The following is a 21,839-nucleotide window of genomic DNA, read 5'->3' on the forward strand; positions in this document are numbered from 1 at the left end:
AAACCCCGAAACCATGGTCTTCTCGGCAGAATGAGGGGTTAAGTTTTACTGTCTCTCAAGAAGTACTGTGCCCCTCTTCTCACAGCACAGATGCTGGCATTTATCAGAGGCTAACTACTAGCTGAAGTGTATCCTCTTATGTAACTACGCTCGTTTTATGGTGGTGAGAAACCTACTTTTGCAAATAGGTTTTCTGCATGGTGGCATTACATTAATGAATCAGGTTAACAGCCGGGCGTGGCAGGGGTCTATTGTGTCCCAAGTGTGGAGACTTCAGCTTGATTACCTTTGTGGTTGCTAAATTTTGTATAAGCTTATCTTTAAGAATCCACTACTGTGAATATTATGTTTAGTTTATATTAGTAATGATGCGGGAAAGCTCCTGGGCCTTAGCAATCTTCTTATAGTATGGACTGGGAACCTGATCTTTAAATGTGGCCCTTGATGGCAGTCGCTCAGACCATAACAAATGTTATTTTGAGTAGCAAGTGGAAGGGAGAGTAATTAAACCAAATTCTGGATTTTTTAAAAAGTAAACGGAATTGTGGGTGATAGTTAAATTCATATTCAATATAATTAGCCTTTGCCCATTTCAGACTGGAATAAGAAAAAAAAAACTAGCAGGCTTGTTTAACACAGACTGTAGCAAAACTGTCTCCTTTTTGTAAGAGTTACAGAATTGTCTTGGGGTTCCCACTCCCATCTTGCCTTGGGAGCATTGGGGTTGCGGATCTGTGCTACTGAACCTTGAACTTGCAGAATTTGGACCCAGGTTCTCACACTTGTGTGGTAGGCACTTTACCCACGGAGCCATTGACCCACCAAGTTTTTGCTTTTTGTGTAATATCACATTGTTTTTGTTTTCATGAGAAAGAATGTGGATTTTAAATTTTCTAATCCTGCTTTTACTCAATGAGACATTAGTCTTCAAAGGCTTATGAAATACTATACCCTAATGTATAGCTACTTTATAAATGAAATGCCTTCTTCTGGTAGTAATGGGAAGTGCAGTCACTGAATGTTACGTTCTTGACCTATCAGGTAGGATTTAATAATTTCCTTGAGTACATAGATAGAAAACTGAGACACAGAAGTTGAAGATGTACCCAAAGTAGCTGTAGTAAGACCCTGATGCATAATTAAAACATGAGCAATTCGAATCCAGATTGTAGGGTCTGGATTGGCCCTCAACAAACCTGCTGCAAGATCATTGTCTCAAAGGTGACATGGGGTCCCATTTTAAGGGCGCAGCAGTTTAGAGAATGTTTGTCTATTGTTGAAGTGTTTGTTGTTTGTAACTTTTCAGTGATCTAAACATTGTTATGATAAACATCCTCTCTGTACATTGTGACAAACTTGTTATTTTCTCAGGCAAATTCATGTAAGAATTCTTGAGTCACCTTTAAAAGAAAAGTGTGTGTGTGTGTGTGTGTGTGTGTGTGTGTGTGTGTGTGTGTGTGTGTGTTGATGGCTAATGGAATAGCCCAGTGGTAGCATCTAGCATGAACGACAACCTAAGTTAAAGTTTCAACACTGGAATTTATGAATTGGACATTGAGTCTAATGTTTCAGTCCCTAATGTCTAGAACTTTAAACAAATTGGTTTTGAAATGAATTTATTATAAGAAAATAATCTTCAGTAGACACACAAGCCCTCTTCTTCTTCTTCTTCTTCTTCTTCTTCTTCTTCTTCTTCTTCTTCTTCTTCTTCTTCTTCTTCTTCTTCTTCTTCTTCTTCCTTAATTTTTTTTTTAACTTTTGTCTCAGAAGAAAATGAAGGGGGCTATTTTGTGAACAAGGTTTCCAACAGAAGTGAATCCCTTGGCAAGAGTATAAGCAGCTTTGGCAGAAAGCCACCCTCCAAAGGAACAGGGCTCAGGTCTTCTCAAGCCAGTGAGTGAGGATGAGCTCAAGGCAGAAAAGATGTCCTCAGAACAGCGATGGCAAGGGACTGTATGGGTGGAGACACTGCCTTACAGGGAGCTCCCACATTGAGACTCCTGTGGTCTGTCAGATGTATGACTGCTTCAAAGAAGTTACTGTATTTTACATGGACCCACAATGTTCCACTTATCTCTCGTTACAAACACAATAATAATAAATGTACAAGGTATACTATAAGCTTGGATTGTTTCCTTCCCCCTCTCCCTTTCCCACAGTAAATAAGTAAATGAGTAAAACTCTACATCTACAAAAGCACATCTAAGGGCAAGACCTCTTCAGGGCTACACATACAGAAAGCACACTATGCTTGTTGTGTTCTGGGATAGCTCTGGACGGGTTTGTATTCATTCCATTTTCAAAATGGAAATTTGTGTGTACATGTGTGTGTTTGTGGGTGTGTGCGTGCATGTTAGAATTGTAATGTCTGTCAAGAATCTCCCTTTGTTTTTAGTATAAGCTCTGGGACTCAAAGTCAGATGCTTGAGCTTGCAAAGCAAACATGTTACTGAGACCTTCAGCCTCATAATGTCCTTTTTTATTTCTCCCTTTGAGACAAAACTTTGCCGTGTGTTCTAACTGGTTTGATTCTGTCTAGTTCAAGCAAACCTCAAATTTATGTCACTCGTCCTGCCTCAGTTGCTGGAGTACTGTAGTTCCAGGTGTATGTCACCATGCCTGGCTTTCAAAATGACCCTTTTAATTAAGAAATTTGCTATCTCTTTGAATGAATTTCTTGGAAGAATGGATAACAAGCCAGCCATCCCTTCCGTGTATAATTATGTGTGCATTGTTGATTCAGTGTAGTTGGATGTGATACACATGAAGGATTAGTGAGACAGTCATAAAACTCAAGTGTCTATTTCCAGTTGACCCTGAATGACTGGCAAGAGAAATAGTGGGTGGGATCACACACATGCACGTGTGCTCACACACACACAGAGAAATATTGATCTACACCATAGCAAAATTTCCTCCTTATCTAGTCAGTAAAACTCTGAGTATTTACTATTGCCTGACATTTTTTATCTGTTATGTGTCTTTAGCTAAATCCATTCCTCCTTGCTAAAAGCCTGTGTCCCCCCCCCCCCACACAATCCCCTCATACACTTAGGGACTTACGCTATACAACAACTTTGGACCATTCTCTTATTAAAACCCAAATCCATTATTTCCTTCCTTGAAGACCCTGTTAGGGCAGAATATTTTTAAATAACCTTTTAAATTATAAAGTACATAAACCCAGAGATGGAAATTTTAGAGGAAGAAGACTATATATCATGATCATTTCCTGTGTTGCTACAAACTTATCAACACTGTGGTGGCTAGGTATTACTGCACTGTGGGCGTAAATCTCTTCACAGCTGCCTGTCTATTGCTCTGAAGACAGTGGGGCTGGAAGAATGAAGCCTAAAAGTGAAGCAGGCTAAAGTCTCATGCAGTAGCCAGCTCCGTTCAGAGCATCAGACCATTTACACTCTGAGGGTTAAGAAAGGCCACATGAGGATCCAGTGGTGGCGCACGCCTTTAATCCCAGCACTCGGGAGGCAGAGGCAGGCGGATCTCTGGGAGTTCGAGGCCAGCCTGGGCTACAAAGGGAGTTCCAGGACAAGCTCCAAAGCTAGAGAAACTCTGTCTCAAAAAACTAAAAAAAAAAAAAAAAGAAAAGAAAAGAAAAAGAAAGGTCACATGAGCAGAGTTCTCATGAGGTCAAGCTGAAAACAGTCACAAGAAGAAGCCACACGTAGGTTTTTATCTCATCGAGGCAGTATGAATTAACAACAGCTGAAATAAGCTTGCGCCTATCCAGCACACCTGAGGTCACAAGATTCTTGTCTTGTGGTCTTGAAATTTTCTCACAAGCACTAAGAATTTTCACAGAAGTTTGTTTTTTGGACCGATTTCTGGCCAGTGACCAAATTATTCGTGTGTTTGAATTTATCACATGCACATTGAGGGTACTCACATTTTGTCATTCGTTCTCATTGATCATATTTGGGTCACAGTTTTTTAAAGGCTATATGCTGTCATTATGACTGATAGACTATAGTTTATTTTTCAAAAGTCAGTTTGTATCATTTCACATAGAGTCATTCCGATGTTTAATTAAGAACACGCACCTTAGAGCTAAGTGCAGAAAAGGTCAGTGTCACACAATAGTGCATCTGTTTTAACAAAGTCGCCATGTTCTTATTGCATTTAAGGTGGTTGGCCCTCAGGAATGCCACCACGAAACCATGAGACTTGTGCTCAGAGTGTCCACTGTGCACACTCGAGTCGTGTACTAAGCTGCTTGGACATTCGCTGGGTTCAGTTTCCTTTAAGGTCCTGCGTGTTAGCTCCTCATGTCTTTTCCTTTTCATTTCAGACAATTCCTCCTCCCTCCAGGAAGATGAAGAAGTAGAGATGGAAGCTATCAGCTGGCAGGCCGGCAGTCCAGCCATGAATGGGCACCCTGCCGTCCCACCAGTGACCACTGCCCGTTTCCCCAGCTGGGTCACTTTTGATGACAATGAAGTCAGCTGCCCTTTGCCACCGGTCACCTCTCCCGCGAAACCAAATACGCCATTGGTTGCAACTCCCACCCCAGATGCATCTTACAACCCAACTGGGTCATTTAAGAGGGACCGTCCCAAGAGCACACTGATGAACTTCTCCAAAGTTCAGAAGCTGGACATTTCCTCCTTAAACCGTCCGCCTTCCATAATCGAGGCACCGCCCTGGAGGGCCACCAATCCTTTTCTGAATGAGACACTGCAGGATGTACAGCCCTCCCCTATCAACCCGTTTAGTGCTTTCTTTGAAGAGCAGGAACGGCGCTCCCAACGCAGTTCTGTTTCCACGGGCAAAAGCCAAAGAGATTCTCTCATTGTCATCTACCAGGAAGCCATCAGTTTTGATGATTCGGGCAAAAGCCAGTCCCACCCCGATGCTATTGAAAAGCTCAAACAGCTCCAAATTGATGACCCCGATCACGTCGGCACTGCCACCCTGCCTGATGACGACCCCATAGCCTGGGTTGAACTAGATGCTCACTCACCTGCCTCAGCTCTGTCTCAACCCAGGGATGGATGGCCAATGATGCTGCGAATCCCCGAGAAGAAAAACATCATGTCCTCTAGGCACTGGGGACCAATCTACATCAAACTGACAGACAGCGGCTACCTGCAGCTGTATTACGAGCAGGGCCTGGAAAAACCATTCCGTGAATTCAAGCTGGAGATCTGCCATGAGGTTTCCGAACCCCGGCTCCAAAACTATGATGAGAACGGGAGGATCCACAGCTTGAGGATAGACCGAGTCACTTACAAAGAGAAGAAGAAATACCAGCCCAAACCGGCTGTGGCCCACACAGCCGAGAGGGAGCAGGTGATTAAACTGGGTACCACCAATTATGATGACTTCCTGAGCTTCATCCATGCGGTTCAGGACTGTCTCATGGATTTACCGGTGCTCTCCATGGACTTGAGCACGGTTGGCTTAAACTACCTCGAAGAGGAGATTACGGTGGATGTGAGAGACGAATTCTCTGGCACCGTAAGCAAGGGAGACAACCAGATCCTCCAGCACCGTGTCTTGACCCGGATCCACGTCCTGAGTTTTCTGTCTGGGCTCGCCGAATGCCGCCTGGGCCTCAATGACATCCTTATCAAAGGAAACGAAATCGTTTCCCGTCAGGACATCATGCCCACCACCACCACAAAGTGGATCAAGCTCCACGAGTGCCGGTTCCACGGGTGTGTGGATGAGGACGTGTTTACCAATTCCCGGGTTATTCTTTTCAACCCTTTGGATGCGTGCCGGTTTGAGCTAATGAGGTTTAGGACAGTATTTGCCGAGAAGACCTTACCCTTCACGCTCAGGACGGCAGCAAGCATCAACGGGGCAGAGGTAGAGGTGCAGAGCTGGCTGAGGATGTCGCCTGGCTTCTCATCTAACCGTGACCCCCTCACTCAGGTTCCCTGTGAGAACGTGATGGTTCGCTACCCGGTGCCCAGTGAATGGGTGAAAAACTTCCGCAGGGAAAGTGTTCTAGGGGAAAAGTCTTTGAAAGCCAAAGTGAACCGAGGGGCAAGTTTTGGCTCGGCTGGTGTCTCTGGCTCTGAGCCTGTCATGAGAGTAACTCTGGGAACTGCCAAGTATGAGCATGCCTTCAATGCCATTGTGTGGAGGATAAACCGGCTGCCAGATAAGAACTCAGGTAGGTAGGGATTCTCTGGAGACAGCCACTGAGACAGCTGAAAACTGTAGCCTGTACCTTTTACAGCCATAGCTTATGTGTGTAGCATCTGATTACATTGTGTGGTGGAAATGGTGGTAACAGGGAGGGGGGACTAGGAGACTAAAAAAATTTGCATGTGGTAGCAACCACGATGAACCAGTATTTGCATTCCCCACCTTACCATTCTTCAGCTCCCATAAGATGTATTACACTGCTCAGCTGAGCAGCTAAACAGCTTTTCAGGGCATCTTCTGAATTGTATATGTATGCATGAGTATGTGTGTGTGTGCAAATGCATGTGTGCGTGTATGCACATATGTATAGAAAACCAGAGAATGTCATCAGATGGCATTGCTAAAGGGTCTCACTGGCCTGGAACTCAATCTGCCAGGTCAGCTAGGTTGACTGACCAGCGAGCCCAAGTGATCCATCTATCTTTATTTCCCCAGTTATGGTTTATTTTGTTGTTGGTTTAATTATTTTAGTATCGTGCATATGCGTGTTTGGGCTGCATACATGTCTGTGTGCCATGTGTACACATTGCAGAGGTCAGAAGAGGCTTTCAGATCCCACGTAACTAAAGTCCCAGCGGATTGTGACTTAGCATGTGTGTGGTGGGACTAGAACCCAGGTCCTCTGTAAGAACAGCCGGTGCCCTTAATCTCTGAGCCATCTCTCCAGCCTGTCTCCAGCTTTGGGATCATGTACATGCACCACCACACCTGGCTCTTTTACATTAGTTCGTAGGATCGAATTATATTTTATATTTATAGGACCTTAATATTAGCATTTTACTTATTGAGCCATCTCTCCAGCACCTTGAAGTTTTGTTCTTCTGGAACTCTTTATTAGGTGTGGTACTAAAAGCAATTTATTAGCTGATCCTGAAAGTCTTGTGGGGTCTGAAGAGGAACCTCTGTCTCCTTAATGAGGGTGAAAGAGCCAATTCGTATCCAACCACATACACAGTACGTGGGAGAAGCGAGCCTCGGCAACTATCTGTGGTCAGTCATAATATCTCAGACCCAGAGTCTGGCTTTGGGATTCTTGATGGAAAAGAGACTAAATATCCAGAATATCAAGGTCCAAAGGACCAGAGTTCCACCAGACAGAAAATAAAGAAGGGAGTGTTGGATTTAAACAAATTTTCCAGCCTAGCTGCCCCACTCCCAGCCAGGGGCTGTGCTGCTGTGTGTACAAGAGTCCAGAAGGCAGCTGCTAGCGAGACTTCAGGAGTGACAGAACAAGGCAGCGACAACCAGCTGTAATGGCTTTATTTTCTGAAGTGCATCTAAGTGACCTCAGTGGCCCGTGAAGAGCCTGTGATCCCACAAGCCTTTAAACCACTTCTCTTCTTGTCCGTAATGAACCATGCCCATCTGTTAAGGAAAAGTGGAAGGCAAAAAGAAGAAAGGAGGAAAAAAAAATACTGGCTTGAAGTCCTGGTCGAAGCGCCTTGCCCCTGCTAGCTCACATTCCCACTCTTGAATCATTACCGTGTATTCAGGGTGTTCTGCCGCCAGTGTGGAGTGGCTGCATTATCATATCTAAAATGGAATTCGATGAGATAGCAAGAGGCCACACAGTTTAATCAAGTCCTGAGGCTGCCCGGGGAGTAGGCAAACACCGGGCATTCTGTGTCTGACACTGCCTATAGCAGTGCCAGCCAGAGACAATCAGACCTCTGTGCTGGGGGCTGGGGCAGCCGCACTCTGCTACCACACTGACAGGATTTGGAAAACAGGCTTCCTCCCGCGCCTGCTTACTCATTGCTCAGCCCTGCATTCTCCTGGTGCTCCTGTGCTGGCTGCCTCAGTCGGCCATCAGGGCCCACCTCACTCCACAGTGGAAATGAGTGTTAGGAATTTTTCCTAGAGAGGTGTGGCTGGAAAGGCATCCTGTGTACTGTCGATGAGAAGCCCTGTGTTCTCTCTCCTTTGGCAGCCCTGGGGAAGAGAAAGCTGTGAAAGGTCTGTGCCTTCAAGCTGGGGCCTTAGATGAGAGAGTAAAATCTGAGCCATGACACTACTCACCTGAAGTCACAAAAATGCACACAGGGTTCTCTTCTCAATACCACATGTCCTCTTATAGATGAAGCCAAATAGGTGCATGCCTCAAATAATGTCCACCATGGGAACAAAACTTTGTAGTTTCTTAAGGTAACTTAAAGTACTTTAAAGTGCTGTGTGAAGGGGGATATGAGTAGCTCTCTGAACTGAGGAAAGGTTAAACAACACACATCAGAAAAGAGAGCTCCGGAACAGCACTAGTCACGGAAACTGAGAGTTGTCTCGGTACAGCCATGGAGACAAATTTTTATCATCATTTTTGGTCCTTGGGCCACTTGGCTCAAGTTGAAAAGTGACCAGAGCTATCAAGATGCAGAGACCATGGCAGAGTGCTGCTTACTGGCTTGCTCCTCATGGCTTGCTTAATCTGCTTTCTTGTAGAGCCCAGGACCAGCCTAGGGATGGCACCACCCACAATGAGCTGGGCCCTCCCACATCCATCAAAGTAAGAAAATGCCCTGTAGGCTTGCCTACAGCCCAGTCTTATGGAAGCATTTTTTCTCAGTTAAGGCTCCTTCTCTGATGACTCCAGCTGGCTGTCATAAAACTAACCAGTACAGCTGGCAAGGATTGCCCAGCTTCTGCCTTCCTCGTCACAAAACCAAAGAACTGGTGATGACCTACTGATTCCAACCTATTTTCTGAGTTGTTTGTAAGGTATCACCCTTAACAAATTGCCTTTTTTTTTTAAGGTTTATTTATTAATTATGTATTCAGTATTCTGTCTGCATGTATGCTACAGGCCAGTAGAGGGCACCAGATCTCATTACAGATGGTTGTGAGCCACCATGTGGTTACTGGGAATTGAACTCAGGACCTCTGGAAGAGCAGTCAGTCCTCTTAACCTCTGAGCCATATCTTCAACCCTTTTTTTTTTTTTTTTTTTTTTTTTGAGGTGGAGGCTGGTTTTTTGTTTTTTTGAGACAGGGTTTCTGTGTAGGCTTGACTATCCTGGAACTCGCTTTGTAGACCAGGCTGATCTCGAACCCACAGAAATCTGCTGGCCTCTGCCTCCTAAGTGCTAGAATTAAAGGTGTGTACCACCATAGCCCAGCTGGTAAACTGCTTTTTACAGATTGTTTTTTCATAACTACAACCTCCGTTACCATGAAAGTGTCTGATCCCAGCAAATGTCCAAAGCCAAGCCTCTCTGTATACACTGTCCCCTGGTCATACATGGGGACATGCATGGCCCACAAAACACACTAAGAGATGAGACATTCAGTCCTGCACAAGAGCCTTTTTTTTTTTTTTTAAGCTGGTTCTTACTGGTCTAGGTAAAGAGAAAACATACCCAATGTGATGGCCCTTTTTTGGAAATACTATTAATTTTAATGCTGAATTTCATCAAGAAAAACAAATTAACATACACAAACATATCTGGATATATTTGGTTTTTCAAAACAGGGTTTCTCTGTGTAACAGCCCTAACTGTCTTAGAACTAACTCTGTAGACCAGACTGGCCTTCAACTCACAGAGATCCACCTGCCTCAGCTGCCCGAGTGCTGGGCTTAAAGGTGTGTACCACCACCACCTGACTCCCCTTACACTTCAATAGTTGAGACTAGGAAACCAGGACAAGACGTGGCTTGCCAAGTTTCCTGTCTCACGTACGTTAGCGACAAGCTGAGGAGTAATTTCTCAGTATCCCAGCAATGTCAGTTAAAGCTAATTAGAGCAAAACAATTGTTTCAAGTTGCCATTTGAGATAAGAGGCCTTCTGCACGGTAGTGAGCAAATCCATAACAGCGTGCCGAGTATTTAGAATCTGGTTTGCAAGTCAGCGAGGTCTGAAAATTTTATTCTCAGCTACACTGCTTAATGGTGGTGTGACCTCAGGCCATTTATTTAACCCTTTTAGAGAAATCTATTTTTTCTCATCTACGAAGTAGGATTATTGATACCCACCTCGTTCAGAATGAGGTTGGATGGTGCTTTTAAGTGTGAAGCTGAGTATTAGTGGTGCTGATAAGTGATGGGTCTGAAATTGGTCTGAGGCCAGGGGGATAGAATGAACAGATTCATCGCCAGGCACCATTGTGTTTTCTTATTATTATGTGTATCTTGTTTCAGTTTATTTCCTAAAAACCAGTGCGAAATTTTCAGTTGAATTTCCTAGCCTTACTGTTTAGAAATAACCCTCCAAGTATTTTACGTTCGTGAGACGGAGAAAAACAAATACTTCACTCTGCAGCGTGCTCCTTGGAGAGAGGGTGTGTCTCTCCCGACTTCCGAGATTGAAAAATCCTGCCCGGAGCAATAAAGAAAATTGGAGTTATTTATTTGGAGAAGCAGGGAGGAGTCAGACAATTCAGTCAGAGCCCTGTCACTTGGTTCATCTGTAGCTGCTCTCGGTTCTCCATCTCTGGGCTGTTGTCCCACAGCCTGACCTCCATGTTTGGGGACCATGAGTTGTGACTCAGACAAAGGGGTGACAACCCACAGTCATAGGTAGCTCTGCCAATTTCTAGTATGACCTGTGACAGCTGACTTTGCCTCCAGAGACCTCAGTGACCTTAAGGCGGTGGTCCTCAACCTTCCTAATGCTGTGATCTTTTAATACAGTTCCTCATGTTGCGGGTAATCGCCAACCATAAAATTATTTCATTCCTACATCATAACTGTACTGTTATAAATCGTAATGTAAATATCTGAGATGCAGGATATCTGATATGTGACACCCCCCCCCCCGAAGGGGTCGTGACCCACAGGTTGAGAACTGCTGCTCTGAGGCCTTGTGATAAGATTCAGCCGGCAGGTCTGTGTGGAGCATCTAGCACAGGGCACCCAACCATCCCCACTGAATGATGAAGGACAGTGATGCTCAGATGTCATAGTCACACAACTAAACTCTTTTCCCCCTCAAATCTAGCTTGTCAAGCGAAAAGTTGATCCTAATTCTACCTGTAAGTACAGTCAACCCATACGCGCAGAGTCAGCCACGGCTCTTTAATTCTGCGATTACTGTACAGCTCGCTTTTTTGTGCCCCTCCTGACCACTCCACTTTCCAGATGAGGAGTTTAGGTCAGAAGAGAACAAAGGACTTTTCGGCTTGGAGAACTGCAAGCCGACCGAGGCGTTATGACTACAGATCAGACCGTCTGTCCTTAGCACTGTATTCCCCGATGTCATGTGCGCTTCTGGAAGTCTGTCACTTTCATACGTCATCCACCCACAGAAACATGCCTGAGGCGTCTCTGAAAATAGAAAATGCTATTAAGAAAATTCATCTTGTGAAGGAAAGCGGTTTGCTCCAGGTGGCCGTCACTGTTGCTGTATTAGGTGCCAAGTGCTACTCAACCTCTCAATCTCATCTCTCTGTTCTTCCACTTCTAAGCCCCCCTTCCTTAGTGTTTGTGCTGTGTCTACGTAGCTCTTTGACCTAAACAGGCATAAGGGCCCCAGTTTCTTAGACTTTAGGGTTTTGTTTTGTTTACAAGTGGTGTTTAGTCACTTGGATATCTATTTTGTGTGCACTGATGTTTTCTCTGCCTCTATGTCTGTGCAAGGGTGTCAGATCCCCTGGAACGGGAGTTATAGACAGTTGTGAGCTGCCATGTGGGCGCTGAGGATCGAACCCAGGTCCTCTGGAAGAACAGCCGGTGCGCTTAACCACTGAGCTATCTCTAGCGTGTAATCAAGAGGCACTGAATCAAAGGACCTGAGACACGCAGAATCTGAAGTCTGCATACAGAAGAAAGCCCCCTTGCTCAGCATTGAACCCCCCGAAAGTGCCAGGTGCACAGCCTGCAGACTGCCATTATTATCAAAGTAGCTCTCTGGCATCTTGTCCTTTTTAATTTCATCCTCAAAGTACTTGACCTCTGATTTCTTTTTTTTTTTTTTTCTGTTATAGCTTCTGGTCACCCACACTGTTTCTTTTGCCACCTCGAACTTGGCTCTGACCGGGAAGTGCCTTCCAAATTTGCCAATTATGTAAATGTCGAGTTCAGCATGCCCACGACTTCTGCCTCCAAAGCAGCTGTGAGATCCATCTCTGTGGAAGACAAGCCTGGTGTCAGGAAGTGGGTCAATTACTCTGCCCACTACAGCTACAAGGTAGCCTCAGGGGGCTCTGGGCTGATGTTCCCCGAGTCCGTTTGTTTGTTCAGCCCCTCCCCCCTTTCCTTTCGGCAAATTCTTCTCATATCAAGGAACTTTACACTCATGGCTGTGGATAAATCAGCTCCGACTTTAATGAAATAATCTCTCCTGGGTAAGAGAAAGGTTTGGAGAAAAAAAGAGTTCAGGGGCTGATGACAGAGATGAAGAATATAATGTCTGACACCATGAATAATAACAAAAAGAACAGCGGGACCAAGCAATAATTGTTACTCACCTGTGACATAATTTGGGTTTTGGAAATGGAGGGGAACACTGCGAACGTGATAAGCTGAAGCAAGTATTTCATCTGTAGGAATTGTGTGTCAGAACACAACAGAGGCACTCTGAGGGCAGTGAAAGTGTAAAACTTAAAAACCAAACCCTTTACTTTGATAATAGGATTGAGGCTGTGGGAGAAGTCTGCGGTCAGCGCTGGAGAACTGGTTTTCTGGTGGGGGGTGGAGTTGGAGACAGGGTCCCCTCTGTAGCTCAGTCTGGTTCAAATTCTGTTGTCTTGCCTCTGAGTGCTCAGATTATAGGTAGATGACTGCAAAAAGCAAGAACTTTTAGCACAAAGAGGTAGACTTGGGTAGACAATTGACTTCCAAAGACGGAAGGGAAAGAGGCATTATTAAGATTTTGCAAAGATATTTGGCAATTTCCTATGTATAATGATTATCACAGGTTTATATAATTTGCTATTCCTTTAAATATTTTCTTAGTTGTATCGCTTAAAGCCTTTTAACAACCAAAAAGAACAAATGCACCCTCTTGTGGCCAGGAAAAAAGCTAGCACTCCCCACCCCCAAACATGGACTGTAATCCCTCTTCAATTGTTGCCTCCAAGTGGAGAAGTCTAATGTCCAGTGTAGGGCTGAGGAGCAGTTGGAATGATGAGATTCCTCAGTTCAGACAGTCCCTTCCTGACCTATCAGGGGCTTTAGTTAAGGCCTATTACACTTTAAAAAGATTTATTGATTTATTTGATGTGTGTGGGTGCTTTGTCTACATGCATGTCTGTGCACCCCATGCTTGTAGCGCCTGAGAAGATCCTGGGACTGGAGTCACGGACAGTGGAGAGGCACCATGTAGGTGCTGAGAAGTGAACCCAGGCCCTCCGGAAGAGCAGCCAGTATTGTTAACCACTGAGCTGTCTCTCTAGTGCAAGCCGTGTTACTTTCAAAGGGCAACTTCTTGGCAGTATTTAGCAGAAGATAGGCTAGACTAGGAAATGCTCCGATACTTATTAGCTTAGCCTCTTAAATGAAGTAGCTGGAGAGACAGTAAACTCGGCATTGCCTCCTGGACTTCTACACCTAGGATAAAATGAGCTAGATCCTGCTCCTGTCCCAAGGGGCCTATGGAATAGTGGAGCCGGGGACACCAGAACTGTGCAGAGGGAACTCGGTCACCCCACTGGATGAGGAGCAATCCTGCAAGACAAAGAATAAGAAATTCCCAGAAGGACCACGAAGAGGGAATTCCACACCTTAAAGGGCACTGTGGCATCTGCAGGATTAGTGGTTTCATTAGGCCAGCAGCCCAGAACATCCACAAAATAACCTTCTGAGGTTCTTTAGGCTCATTTGTTTTCATGTTTTTCTTCTCCTTCTCTCTCATCCTTTATGTTTTCGCTTTTTTTTTTTTTTTTTTGCAGGTGGAGATTGAACAAAAAAAGAGTTTGAAGCCAGACCTTGAGGCAGAGGAGTTGGACAACCCAAAGGAATGTGGGGTGCAGTGACAGAGACCTACTGTGTAAGGACCTGAGGAACGCTGACTCACGAGCAGGTGTCTTCCTGAATACGTCAAGTTTAAGTCAACACCTGCTGTGGCTGCTTCTCGTTGGGGGCAGTCTACCACAGTTTCCTGTGTGCAGTCACCTGTGTGTGACAGGAAATCCTGTGAGGAGGTCACTTTCAATAGACTCCTTGACACTGAGCATGCCTGAAGCACCGGAGTGTATTGTATATTGAACCTCCTTGTCTCTTTTCTGCTTATATCATGACACTGGGGTGTGGTTTATGGTGACGATTAGAGACCTGAAGAGAACATCCAGTGTCAATCTTGGCACAGTTTGCTCCCAGTATCCATCTGTCCCTTGTAGGTTTCTGGAAAAAGCAGTCTGAAAAGTTAAATCAAGAATCCATCTCCAGGGGTCCCTCTGTAAAGGAGTGAGAAGACTTTGAAAACCATTTCCCCTTTAGGTCTACTAGGCCTTTTCTAGAAATCTCCATTCTTTCAATGCTGATTTTACTCCACAGAGGTTTGCCAGATGTTTCTTTTCTATTCTGGATTATTCAAGATCGAAATAATTTTTCTTCAACTCCTACTTTCCCATTTGCTATCCTAAGTCATGATACCCAGTGGGAGAGGCCAATCAGATTTCTTGTTTTCAAATTCAGGGGTTGGAGCTTAATTCTACAAATGGACTGGATTGGATTCACGGTCTGTTGAAAAGAACAGAAAGCTGAACTATTTTTTCTCCATTTGAAGGAAATTATACGTGTAATTATATTCAGTTCAAAGACAGCTTCAGTCATAATGAATTGCCAGGTTCTCACCGATCACTTCTAATTCCTGAAATACAGGCATGGCTATGGGAGAGACCCGTGAGAAACACTTGGGAGTTCTTTTTATACCTCATAGGCAATGACTGTTACATGTCCCTTTAACTCGAAATTTAAAGAAAACTTAAAAAGTAAAAGCTCAGTTGGAATGAGCTTTGCCTCAGATAACAAGGCTGGAGATCAGTGTTGTGAAAGTACAAACAGGCAGACGCCTCCGGGGTGGGGCTGGAGAAAGCCGGATTCCTGGTGTCATGAACATGAAAACCTGATTCCGAGAATCAGAACTTCCCTTTCTATCCCATGTTCCCAGCCCACCCACTGTTCCCCCTCCCTGCTTATTTGTACCTTGGTGTTTTCTCTCTTGAAAGATAAAGTGAGGAGACAGAATGCATATTTTATCAGACTTGGGACATATAAGGAAATATAAAATACCTGCAGTTTGGGACTGACTGATTCAAGATTTATATATTGAGCTCCTGTTTAGTGAGGTTGATCTATGCTCTGGCCTTAGACATTAGAAATCATTGCAGTGTTTTAAACTGTGTTGTTTTGTTTTGTTTTCAAGGCAGTCTTTCTCTGTGTAGCCTTGGCTGTTCTAGAATTCTCTCTGCAGACCAGATTGGCTTTGAACTCAGAGATTCATCTGCCTGTCTCCAGAGTGCAGGGATGAAAGGCATGTGCCACCACCTTCCCCAGCTTGAACTAAGTTTTTAACTATCTAAGCATTAGATTGAAATGAAAAGGACAAGCTGCATAGGCATAGACCTATATTTTGAGGTTTTAAAATGCTACCCTTTCAATTCAGAAGTGTGTGTGTGTGCATAGAACCCAGGAGGCCGGGTTTTATAGCAGTTCATATAGAAATGTTTTCATAAGGAAATGGGAGGTTAGTTTTGAACCAGGTATATATCATGGCTATTCACAAAGCTAATGCATTCCACCTGTGGTGGTAGGTGTTTAAAGAACTCTACATGGTGCATTCGCCCACACATGCCTGAATGGAGGGGTTGCATCCCGTTATAGCTACTCTATTTTAAGGGAAGCAGTAATATGTTGAATGTGTCCACAGGCAGGTAAGCAAAGTTGTGAAGATGGTGACTCTATAAGGCACAGGGGAGGGGGTGGGAGTGTCCTCAGGAACAGAGGGTATAGCTGCGAACGGAGGACGGTTTGGAAATGATGTAATGGCCGCCACAAAGTTTCAACTAAACTATAAAAAGGAAGAGGAGTTAGATTTGCTTTGCATAACTTCAAAGGCAAACAGAATAGAAACCAAAGAGAACTTTACAGATGACAGATGTTTGCTCAAGATAAGCATCTTCTAGTAAGGTAGTACTCTAAGGAAGAAAAAGATTTCCTGCTATAGCAGATGCCCGCGGGTTAACTGAGCCACGCCTATCCCAGGTGCTGTGAACGGGACTGTCACGTTGGTTTGGGGTGAGATGACAGGAAAGCTCTTTTCCAAATAGTCTCGATAGGAACGAGACACTCTAGCTCCAGACAGCATTTCTCTGTTTTCGTCCTGTGGGAGGACAGTGGGATCCTCGAAAAGAACTTGGTCAAAGAATCCCATGTCGTTTCCTCTGTTGAGCTAAAGGCCTTCAAGAGTTCTCAGATGTCCAAGCGCTTGAAGCATGGGCAAGAAGGTCATCCCTAGCCGGGCGCTGTTAGGGGCCCTGCCTCTGAGGTAGTATAGAGTGCACAGTACCTCTGCTGTCTTCTCTCCCGCCCCCTCGGTCAATTCTTCTTGCTTTGGTGCTTCTGGACTGTTTGGAATTTTGTTGTTTTACCATTAATCAAACATTGGTTGAAAAAAAATACTCCCCTCTGTGCTATTTGTATCTAGTAAGCAAATTATCTGATCTTTAAAAATCTACTACCTTGGTCACCAAATTTGTTTTGCCTCCACTGTGCTTAGGGTCATTCTGGATAACAGTGTAGGGAGCTGAGGAGTATGATAAAATGTATTTGAGGAGTTACGAATAACCTATATGAAAACCATAGTTAGGCAGATTACCCTTTTGATAATCAGAATGTGTGCTTGCCACATGGGTCCTCGGTTTTTATTTTTCCTGTGGTCACACACACAAAAAAATATCCTAGTCTGTGTTCTCAATAATGAAAAAATGTAAAAAGAGGATGGATTTTGCCAATGCAGTTCGAACACGCTTGGTGTCACATGGTTTCAAAAACTTTATTTTTGAGTCAAGGGCTTGTTTTTCAACTTTACAGTCAAGTAGGATAAAAAAGATACTCATTCTACTATATCAAACAAGGGGACTGGCTGTGTAGCTCAGTGGTAGAGAACTTGCCTAGCAAGCACAAGACCCCGGGTTCAACCCCCAGTACCAAATAAACAAGCAACAAAAAGAGTGGGAGGGATTTTGAGGACAGACCACCGACACCTGTCTTGTAGACATAGTGCTGGCTAGTTGTTTCTTTTCAAAAGCCAGCCCTTTGATCGTAGCCGACTTTTTCTTTTGTTGTTGTTTTGTTTCCTGTTTGCTTCCCCACCTCACTACCTTCCCACATTTCTGTCCAGGCTTGTCCTCAAGAGTATTCCTTCATTTAAAAAGAGTCCTTATTTGAAATGAGACTAATTTCTGCATAGAAACCTGGCTGGGATCAGGAATGTATGTCCCTAGAAGGTCTACTCCTGAGGAATGTGGTACATGAAGACAAATTATTGTGGTTATTACTGAACCACTCTCCTTGTGGTTTAAAGGCCTGCCACAAAGTGTGAGCCCAGCCCCCTTAACTCCTTACAGCTAAGTCAAATACACTCATTAAATGAGCGGAAATTTTCAGCGCTTTGGCTCTGAGACCGCTTATCCTTTGCTTAGTTAGCATCCAGTCCTCACGTTACAGCTAACAAGCAGCATTTATTTTCCGGAGGACTTAAACACTTTTATTTTGCTTTTATTCCTGCCACTGTGTCAACCAAGTCTCGGGACAGAGGCACTTACTGTATGGCTGACTCTGACCCACAACAGACCTTATTCATATTGAGAAACATTTCTGCGCTCTGAGATGGAGGGGCGCAGGTGTTGGCCACAGTTAGGCTATCGATCCAGTTTTATTGCTGCCAGTCAAACAGACCTGTGAGCCCTGGCCTTGCCCACAAGAGTAAGTAGTGGAAGATGCAAGTGTCTGATGGAGCACACAGCCAGTCCTGCTCTGTCAGGTCTTTGTCTTCCCACATTGACCAGTGCTACTGCACATACCACGTCCCCACATGGGATGGGGATATGAGATGGGAAGGCTGAGGCTTACCAGGTGAAATCATGATTTCAAAATTTCTACTTTATAATCAGTTGGGGGGGGGAGAAATTGAGCTGACCTTTTTCTATTTTTCCTTAAAAGTTCAAGGAATTAATTGTTATGAGTTGGAAGCGATACCATCCAACCTCCAACCTACTTGTATAATTTCTTCTGGTAAAAACTGTTTTTTTGGGTTTTGTTGTTGTTGTTGTTGTTGTTGTTTCGAGACAGGGTTTCTCTGTGGTTTTGGAGCCTGTCCTGGAACTAGCTCTTGTAGACCAGGCTGGTCTCGAACTCACAGAGATCCGCCTGCCTCTGCCTCCCAAGTGCTGGGATTAAAGGCGTGCGCCACCACCGCCCGGCTAAAACTGGTATTTTTTTAAAAAGTGTTTCAAGATAGGTTTTCCCTGTGTAGTTCTGGCTGTTCTGGAATTCACTGTGTAGACCAGGCCTGCCTTGAACTCAGAGAGCCCCCTGCCTCTGCCTCCTGAGTGCTGGGATTAAAGATGTGTGCCACCACCAGAAAGTTAATTCTTCTAAGGATGGTTGATTTCAGTTAATCAATCCTAGCTTGTCTGAAGTTGAGGTTATGATTAGATCAGACTTTGATAGAGAATTCATGAACAGAGCTAACAAATATTAAAAATAGGCCATCTAGTAAATGAATCTTGTGTTAACACTTCTACCAAACTGTGATAGCATTTTCTATAGAATTAGTCAGTGTATTGTCACCATGATTGTAATTGATGTTTTCTAAACATGACCAGTGTCGATTTCCCAGTTCCCTACACATAACCATGTTTTATTTATGCTCTTTGTAAATGAGATTGGTTTTGGTATTATCATTTATAACTGAAGGAAATACAGAAAGCGGTCTTAAGAGTAGGAACAAATGCATGTATTAGTAATAGTCCCACGGTCACTCAAGCAAGAACATGGAAGTTTTATTTTTCTTCTAGTGTGCCTTAGACAATTTGCCAATGAAAGTTCAGTCTTATACTTTAAGAATTGGAAGGGGGACTATGTGTGTGTGTGTGTACATATATTTCACCCTTTCAGTTCTTAAAGTGTGTGTGTGTGTGTGTATGTGTGTGTATTGCAATTCCAAGACCACAAAGGTAAGAAAGTTTCTATAGTGCTATGTTCTGCAGAACCTGGAACAATGCAAATAAAAACTAGATGTAATGAAAAGCTACTAAAGAACAGAGTTGAAGCATTTATAGCATTGGCCACCAAGATTCAACATAACCTGAACTGGAGGCTGTTTCTTAAAGTAAGAAGCAGTGGGAAAGAGGGGAACCTAGCAGGACTAGACAACAGAGCTCTTCAGCTCAGCTCAGCTTGTATCAAGTGCCCTGGCTAAGGGACAAGTGCCCTTGCTAAGGGACAAGTGCCCTGGCTAAGGGACTCCTTGAAGGGAGGAGAGGCTGTACAATAGGATGCTAAGGATTGTTGTTGGTGGCCATGCAGGGATGGCTTTGTGAAGGGAAAGTTGGGCTCTGTGGCTGTGCATAAGCATGGGGACAGTCACTATTGCTAACTCACCTGTTATTTCCCCAACTGGATGTCAGTTTCCAGAGACAAAAGAGAGAGGGCTGGACTTTCGCTTCTTGGGTTATTTTTTTTCCAGCTGTGGTTTTATGGGTTGTTCCACAAAATGTCCTTTCTTGCCACGTTTTGTTGATATTCCTTGTCTGTGAGGTTCTTTATCCATGCTTGCGAACCAAGACGTTTAAAACATGTACGCTGGAGAGGCCAGCTAGCTTTATCTTTTTCTGCTCAAACCCCTTCCTTTCTTATCTGTTTAGATAACAGAACTGCAAGAAAGCCCCCAATTCTCTGTCCTACGGTTGACTTCAAAATACCAGTTCAATACAAAGGTCAAAAGGGCAGTTTCCCAGTGGATATTGGGATGTGAATACCAGGTGAAACATAAGTAGATCTAAGCCTCAAAGTACTGAAGATATTAGGATGTAAGATGGTCTAGGATTTATAGGTACATCCTTTTATGTGGATGGCTATAGGAGGGAGGGGAGAACAGAAACTAATCTGGAGCCATCTGTAGTTACAACAAAGTCAAATGAAAGAAAATCATTGTAAAACATATTTAATTTTTTTAATGTGGATCATTATAAAATAACTTTCTGTGGGTGTATTTGAGCATGACTTTAATTTCTCCTCTGGTTAGACTTAGATACAATGGGTCAGCGCTAACTGGTCAGGTGGAGTCCCAGCATCCTCTCCGTCGTTCCCATGTTCTGCCTCAGACGGAACCCCAGTTCTCACTGTGGACACTAGCCACACTGTGACTGAAGCCTTAAGCGCCACCATTGCCCACTCCACGTGCTCTACGATGGGCCATCCCAGCGCGGCTCCCCGCAGCAAGTTCTGTGAACGCAGATGTACACTTAGCTCCTTATTGGATCTAAGGGTTTTCAAGAACGGCGTGTGAGGAGGACGACGTGAGCCCCTTTCCAGTCCTGCGGGCATTCTTTTATCTTTTTTACGTTCACTTGCCAACAGAAACCGGAGAACCCTTTGCCATATTCAGAAAGCTAAACGGGATCATTGAGAAAAGACGAGGCAGGAGCATCCCTTCTCGCCCTCCCCCCTTGTGATGTCCGTGTGAATTTCAGTGTGTCAGGGTGGTTGAACCCAAGATCCAGTGAATGGCTTCGCTGATCTGAGGCTTGTATTTCGCTTCATTTGTCAACTTATCCTTACTCGGTGTAACTTCTTGCACTATTGTGGCTAATTTTAATGTAAAACCAGTTAACTTTTAAAAGAATGTGCCTACGTAACAAAGTCTACACACTGGCTATTCCTGTAGAGGTGAGGTTTTGTTTTCAATGTTTTGCTGAATAATCTGTAATATCTTTTTTGAGCTATGAAAAGGAAGTATTAATAAAAAATTTTTAGGCAAAGTATTATTGCAGCATTTAATGAATGCAGGTGTGATAAAGACATGGCTATGGTGGCGCATGTCTTTAATAAAAGAACAAGAGAGATGGCTTAACAGTTACAAGTGCTTGCTGCTCTTCCAAAGGACGTACATAAAAAACATCCTGTAACTCCAGCTCCAGGGGACCAATACTCTGGCCTCTGTGGCTACCTGCATTTACACGTGTGCATACCCACACAAACATACATACATAACACATTTTTTAATCCTTCAAAAACTTTAAGTCACATGTAGTGGTGCATGTCTTTAATCTCACAATCCCAGCACTCAGGAAGCATAGTCAGGTGGATCTCTGTGAGTTTAAAGCTAGCCAGTTCTACCTAGTTCCTGGACAGCCAGAGCTACATAGTGAGACCCTGTCTCAAAACAAACAAGGAAAAAAAAAACAGTATTTTCACAAAATTATGTACTGATTATACTCTGTGACCACCAGTACAAAGATTTGCAGTGTGTTTTCTCACTTAATGTAAGTAATCACCTTTCTCTGGCTGGTGGCTATAACAAACTTTACCAAATGTTAGGAACTGATGGTCTGGTGGTTTGAATGAGAATGGCTCACATGGGCTCCTATGCTTGAATGCTTGTTTCTGCAGTTGGTGAACTGCTCTGGAGAACTGAGAGGTGTGGCCTCGTTGGAGGAGGTGTGTCCCTGGACTCTGAGGTTTAAAAAAAGCCCCACACCATTCCCACTTAGCTTGCTCTGTCTCTGCC

General features: G+C 44.0%; 1 protein-coding gene across 2 annotated transcripts in view; it reads left to right on the forward strand.

Annotated features, from left to right (window-relative positions):
- Ston2 (stonin 2) overlaps positions 1-21,087 on the forward strand; it is a 150,854-nt gene extending 129,767 nt beyond the window's left edge. For both annotated transcript variants that reach the window (XM_057782451.1, XM_057782453.1), the window contains 3 exons: positions 4,310-6,142; positions 12,091-12,293; positions 13,996-21,087. In XM_057782451.1, the coding sequence (XP_057638434.1) occupies positions 4,310-6,142; positions 12,091-12,293; positions 13,996-14,079 (2,120 nt within the window). In that variant the 3' untranslated portion in view covers positions 14,080-21,087. The remainder of the gene's footprint in view (positions 1-4,309; positions 6,143-12,090; positions 12,294-13,995) is intronic.
- Positions 21,088-21,839: the final 752 nt, after the last annotated feature.

This window comes from Chionomys nivalis, chromosome 10 (assembly GCF_950005125.1).
Source record: "Chionomys nivalis chromosome 10, mChiNiv1.1, whole genome shotgun sequence".
Classification (NCBI taxonomy): domain Eukaryota; kingdom Metazoa; phylum Chordata; class Mammalia; order Rodentia; family Cricetidae; genus Chionomys; species Chionomys nivalis.